Source organism: Sminthopsis crassicaudata, chromosome 2 (genome assembly GCF_048593235.1).
Source record: "Sminthopsis crassicaudata isolate SCR6 chromosome 2, ASM4859323v1, whole genome shotgun sequence".
NCBI lineage: Eukaryota > Metazoa > Chordata > Mammalia > Dasyuromorphia > Dasyuridae > Sminthopsis > Sminthopsis crassicaudata.
The window spans coordinates 136,613,059-136,619,058 of record NC_133618.1 but is presented as its reverse complement, the minus strand read 5'-3'; the positions used below and the strand labels follow the sequence as shown (position 1 = coordinate 136,619,058).

General features: G+C 42.9%; 1 protein-coding gene across 2 annotated transcripts in view; it reads left to right on the top strand.

Annotated features, from left to right (window-relative positions):
• Positions 1-534: 534 nt before the first annotated feature.
• ANK1 (ankyrin 1) overlaps positions 535-6,000 on the top strand; it is a 322,933-nt gene continuing 317,467 nt past the window's right edge. For both annotated transcript variants that reach the window (XM_074287345.1, XM_074287342.1), the window contains exon 1: positions 535-693. In XM_074287345.1, the coding sequence (XP_074143446.1) occupies positions 568-693 (126 nt within the window). In that variant the 5' untranslated portion in view covers positions 535-567. The remainder of the gene's footprint in view (positions 694-6,000) is intronic.

The following is a 6,000-nucleotide window of genomic DNA, read 5'->3' as shown; positions in this document are numbered from 1 at the left end:
GGGGAAGCCTCTCCCCTCTGCCCGGCCCGGCCTGGCCCGGCTCGGCTCCCCTGCTCGATGCCTCGCCGCTGTCCTCCTCCTGCATCCAGCACTGGCAGCGATTCCCCCGCCCCCTCCCGCGGACAGCTCTTTCTCTCTCTCTCTGCATTAAGAGCTGTCTCCCCCACCCCCTGCCGCCGCGGCTCCTGCAGCAGGAGAGGCGGCCCGAGCCTCCATCCCCGTCCCAGAAGGAGGACACCGCGGCTCTCACGTTCCGGGGCTGGACCGGGCGCGGGGAGCCTCTGGGGACGCTGGATCGGGGGCGTCTCAACGCCACCGCGTAAAGGGTTCCTCGCCACTTGCTTGGGCTAAGGACCCAGGCTGCTCCTGAGCCCGCTCGGATTGTCTTCGGGGTAGTGAAGCTCCCAGCCCGGGTGAAGCCGGGAGAGAGAGAAAGAGAGAGGGAGGGAGGAGGGAGGGCAGGGACTTTTTTTTGGTGGTGGTGGTGGGGAGGGTGTCGGTGCTCTGAGCAGCGAAGTGTGAACTGGGGCTCCAGGGGAGGCGGGGACTGCAGCTCCGTAACCCGCCATGGCTCAAGCCGCCAAACAGCTGAAGAAAATTAAAGACATCGAGGCTCAGGCCCTCCAAGAGCAAAAGGAAAAGGAGGAATCCAACAGGAAACGGAGGAACCGCTCTCGTGACCGAAAGAAAAAGGTAAAGAGCCCGGGGCGGGGGTATAAAAACCTCTGGGCTGGAAGACCGGGGGAACCGACTGTTGGGGGTAAGGGGAGGATCGGGGATCCTGAGGAAGGATCTCGGCGGGGCTGGACCCTGGGAGAGGACGAGAGCTAGAGAGTGGATGCAGACCGAGGCTGGAGAGCTCGGAGGCGGAGAAAGCCTCTACTGACCACGGAGGGCGGGAGAAGGAGATGTGACTGGGTGGTGGTGAGAATGGGAGAGAAGTAAGGTGAAAGATCAGGAGGCCCGAAGGGCGAAAAGAGCCAGGTGTCGGAGGCTGGACCTCCCAGCCGCTGGTGAGGTGTGCTGCTCTTGCTGCTGCCTCTCTATCCGGGGCAGGGAGACTCGCTCCAGGGCGGGAGGGCTGGCTGGAGGCGGGCTTCCTAAGGAGGAGGTCCACGGGAGGCGGTGTCCTCCAACCCGCCCTCCCGCCGGCCCAGCAGCTCGCCAGCCCGCCTGCCCCGCGGAGGCAGCAGACCCCTCTTCAGCACTCTGGACAGATCCTCCAGTGAGCGCCGGGTCTTGCTCAGAAAGGAACTTTTTAGGGTCTCAGACATATCACCTGAAAAGAAGCTGGATTTCTTAACGGTTCCTCCGTGCTTCTCTCAAAGCTTGTTGCCCTAAATTCCCGGCACAGGCTGGCTTCCAGGGTAGAAAAGGCAGCCGCAGGGTGCACGGCCCCCGCTCTAGGGTCCAGGCTGAGGAGTCCACTCTGCATCCACCTCCCCTGCCACTTTTGGGTCACTTAGTGCAACTCTCCCGCTACTCTAAAGAACTGAACTAGCCTGGTCTCCGTGAAATCCTTCTTGGATGTGCATTATTCTTTCTTCTCCTTAGGAGCTCCCTTGTCTGGGCCCGCTCTGGGCGAATGCTTGGGTTGTAAACATCTTGGAGTCTGTTCATTTTAGATCTGAGTGAGCAACTACTGGACTGGCAAAGTTGTTTTTAAAAAGCAGGGCATTAGTGCAGGCGGATAGCATCGCACTAAACAGGGGTGGGAGCTGAACTAGGCGGGGTCCCGTGGGAGCACACCCAATAGCATCTTCAGGGCTGAAGATTTGAGGGGGAGAGATGGCAGAGGAACCACATTCCTTTCTAGTGCCCTCCAAGGCCCTAAGTAACCTGCTGCTAACTGCAGTTCTGACACAGCGGCCTGGGTTTCCTTCCCTTCATTAAAGCTCTGTTACCTACGAATACCCTTGGAAGATCGAGGGCTGGGAAAGCAAAACTGAGCATGGTATCCAGTGCCTACCAAATCTGGGTACTTAATATATGTTTGCTAAATTGAAGTGAACCAAACTTTCTGAGGAGTTTGTAGAAGGATTAGGGAACATGGATGTATGACACAGAGTCTGAAATGAAGCTGAACTTTTGGCTCAGGAAGAGCCATTTTAACTAAAGGTGTATGATCTATTCAACATCCTTTATGCCCCTGTGCAGAACTGGGCCTTCCTGGATTGATGTCAAGGTTCCACACTGTTCTAAAAGCTTCCAATGGCTGTTGTATTAAACAAGAGAAGAGAAGAAAAACCTCTCGTGGAATTATTTCACTTTGACTACTAAAGTTTGGAGTTTGTCCTTGAAAAGGGAGTTAGATGATTTGCTAGTTTGTGAATGATAAATTATTCAATAGTAGATTAATAAAATAACACCCATTAATTTCCTGTTAATCACTGGCTCATCTTTCTTCTTATGAAGGAATAGTAATTGGCTTTGTTTTGTTTTTTAAAAATTCAAACCTTCAAGGAAGTAAAGAAAAGATGATCAGTGCTGAACACAATGTGTAGCATTTATTATATAGTTTTCTTGAAATGAAAATTTATTGTTTTTATATTTTGAATCCTCTCATGTTTTGCTTTTTTTCTTTTCCCATTTTCTATTAAATTTAAATAAATTAATTAAAAATGATAGTAATCCAATTAGTCCCAAAAATCTCCCTTTCAAAATTTCTCCATTCTCAAGAAAAAGTTTCTTCTTTCTATTTATGTAAATAGTAGAGTAGTAGGCACCCATTCCTTCAGTAGAACCTAAAAATCTTAAATGATATAGTCCTTCATTTGGATTTGGATTAGTTAGGATATGTTGTAAGTGGTGTGTATGTGTGTGTGTGTGTGTGTGTGTGTGTGTGTGTGTGTGTGTGTATGTGTGTGTGTGTATGACAGAGAAAGTGGGGAGGGAGGGAAAATGAGAGAAAATCAGGTTCCTTCTAAAATATCAGAACTTATTCTGGTGAATTAGGAAAGGGTTGTGTGCTTATTTATGACTGTTTTAACCCACTCCTTGGCATGAATGTAAACGTCTCTTTGTGAAGATATGTTCTATATCCCCTTTTTGGTCTATTGAATTTGTGAGCCAAACATTCTCTTAAACTTCTCTCCAAACTGCTCACTCAATTTTCAAACCTACTTCCTGTTCTGCACCTTTTTCCTGGAAGTTATTTAGATTTCTAATTAATTCCTTCAACATTTATAAGAAAATGCTGTTTACCTCACCCTTTTCTATTCTTTAATTCCCATCTGTTCTATGATGCTGAACCATCTCTAGCACATTCCTGACCCTGTCTCTTGTTTTTGGACAATGAGAAGCAGTTTTTTCTGTTATTTTTTTTTTTTACTACTTTAGTCCTCATTCTTTTAACAATTGGGAACTCTTATTTTCCATTTTTCTTGGTGTGTAATGACACTATCTCTCTCCCTTTCCCTACTACCCTGAAGCTACAATCTCTTCAGCTTGTTTTGTTTTACTGGTTTCAGCATTCTGCACCAGCTAAGTGTGTGTGTGTGTGTGTGTGTGTGTGTGTGTGTGTGTGTGTGTTTAATAATTTATAAGGATTTTATTTTATGTAGCATTCCAGGTTCTATAGTTGATAGAATAGTTTTGAATAAATATTAATTAAAGGTCACAGGATGTAGAACAAATATCACTGGACTTGGAGTCAGAAGAGTTGGATTTGAGTACCAACTCTGAGTTATTAACTTTGTACTTTCTGGTAAGTCATTTAACCTCTCTATGTTTTATGTGCAAAATGAGGCTAATGATACTTAGACTATGTACCTTGTAGGATGTAACATTTTATAAACCTTGCAGCATTATATTCATGTGAACTATTAATATTAAAGGAACTAAATCTTAAATTGTAATTTTAGAGTGCAAAATAAATACTTTTACCACCAACACCACCAAAGATAATAATAATAAAGACAATCATTTATTACCTAGAAAATTTGTATTATAACAGACTTTCTGGTACATGGATTTACTTGATATTGTACAATATCTGTATTTTATAGTAGTTTTAAAAGGCTACAGTACCTATTAATTTCCCACACATGCAAGAGTACATGCAAGAATCATGTAAGAGAATAAAATGTGAACTTAAAAGGTGAATAATCAGAACAGAATAGAATACAAGAGTGAAGAGGGCTTAAATAATTAGGGGAAAAAAGAAGACTTATCAAGACTTGGAAAGGTAATTAGAAGTGAGATTGGATAGCAGTTTAGAATATATTACCAAGGTAATAAACATTCATTTATTAAGGCAATCAATTAGTAAACATTTATTAAGTACTTTCTGTGTGCCAGGTATTAGACTAAGTCCTGGTGATATAAAAAAGGGCAAAAGATACCATTAAGGAGGTCATAATCTAATGAAGGAGACAAATTGCAAAAGTAAATGTTTTTAAAATGGGGGACATCTAAGTGGGACAGTGGATAGAGCAACAACCTTGAAGTTAGGAGGACCTGAGTTCAAATCTGACCTCAGATACTTAACATTTCCTAGCTGTGTGACCCTGAGCAAGTCACCTGACCTCAACTGCCTCAGCAAAAAAGAAATTAAAAAATAAAATTGGAGGGGGGGAGTTTTAAAGCACAGAAAGTGATGTCCTGTTGGGCTTCTACTACTAAGTGGGGAATTTGCCTTCCTTCTCAATCTCTCCTTTATATAAGGAAAGGACTTTCACTCACATCTTGAGGAAGCTATGAATAGAGCTTTGAACCTCTGATAGAGGAAGACTTTAATTTAAATCCAGCCACAGACATTTTCTTATTATCTTATTATTTTACTACCTTACTACCAGAGCAAGTCACTTAACCTTTCTCTACCTCAGTTCCCTCATGTGTAAAAAAAAAAAAAAAGAGAGAGAGATAATAATAGCATCTATGTCACCTATTTCCCAGAGTTATTATAAAGACAAAATGAAATAATATTCATAAAACTCTGCAAACCTTAAAGTTCTATATAAATGCTAGCAATTCCTATAAGGATCCTATAAGATCCTATAAAGATCTAGGGTAGCACTGGTGTGAACATTTTTTTCACTAGTATAGATTATGATCATTTACACTTTCCCATTATGTCTAGTTTTAGTTCATAGCCTTCCATAAACCTCCCATGATAGTGTCTCACCTATTAACACAAAATGAACCTCAGTGAATTAACTATTCATATACTCAAAGGCTGAGGGATTTCTGAATTTGCCTTCATTTTTTAGGCAAATGAGAGCTGTTTGGATGGGAATATAGTCATTTATTTTTTGGAAAATTTGTTTGGAAACTGTCGTTACAGTTGTAACTTCAGGACCAGTTGCCTTTTTTCCCCTTCTGTGGATTATCTTGTGTGGGAAGGTGCTCACTAAAGGCTGTGTTATCAGAGGAAAGGAAGGGAGCTGATGTGTGACGCATCCAAGTGACACAGATAGAAACCTGCTCAACCCAAGGAATAGAACTGAAATGATGAAACTGTGAAGATGCCTCAGGTCTTTTGGCATCCCATTCAGCTTTTCATTTATGCAAAGTCAATCTTTGCCACAAAATCTTTTGCCAGGGGTTGTAGCCTAAGGATTTTTGAATTCTAATCTTTGACTTTTCTTGATATTTTTTTCAGCACCATTGGCTGAAGTTTAAGTTAATTGATGACCACGTATATTTAAAAGATCCAACTGTATGGAGATTTTTCAGAAAAACATATGGTGTCAAGGTTTAAAATGATTGACTTTTCAAAATATACCAGTACATGAATCTAGCTTCCTGAAGACCTTATTCCATATTGTTTCCCCTTTGTATGCTCTATATTCTATCCCAAATGGACTACTCAGTATTCTCTGACCTGTTCTGTTCCACTGAGGCATTTGAGCAGGCCATTCCCTGGTTCCTGGATTGGACTTTGCTTCTACTCCTCTATCACTATATACTGAAATGCTCTTCCCAAGGCTGAGCTCAGAGACTATCTCCTAAATGATGATTTCCTAGATTCCCCAGAAAGTTATAATTCTTTGATCCTAG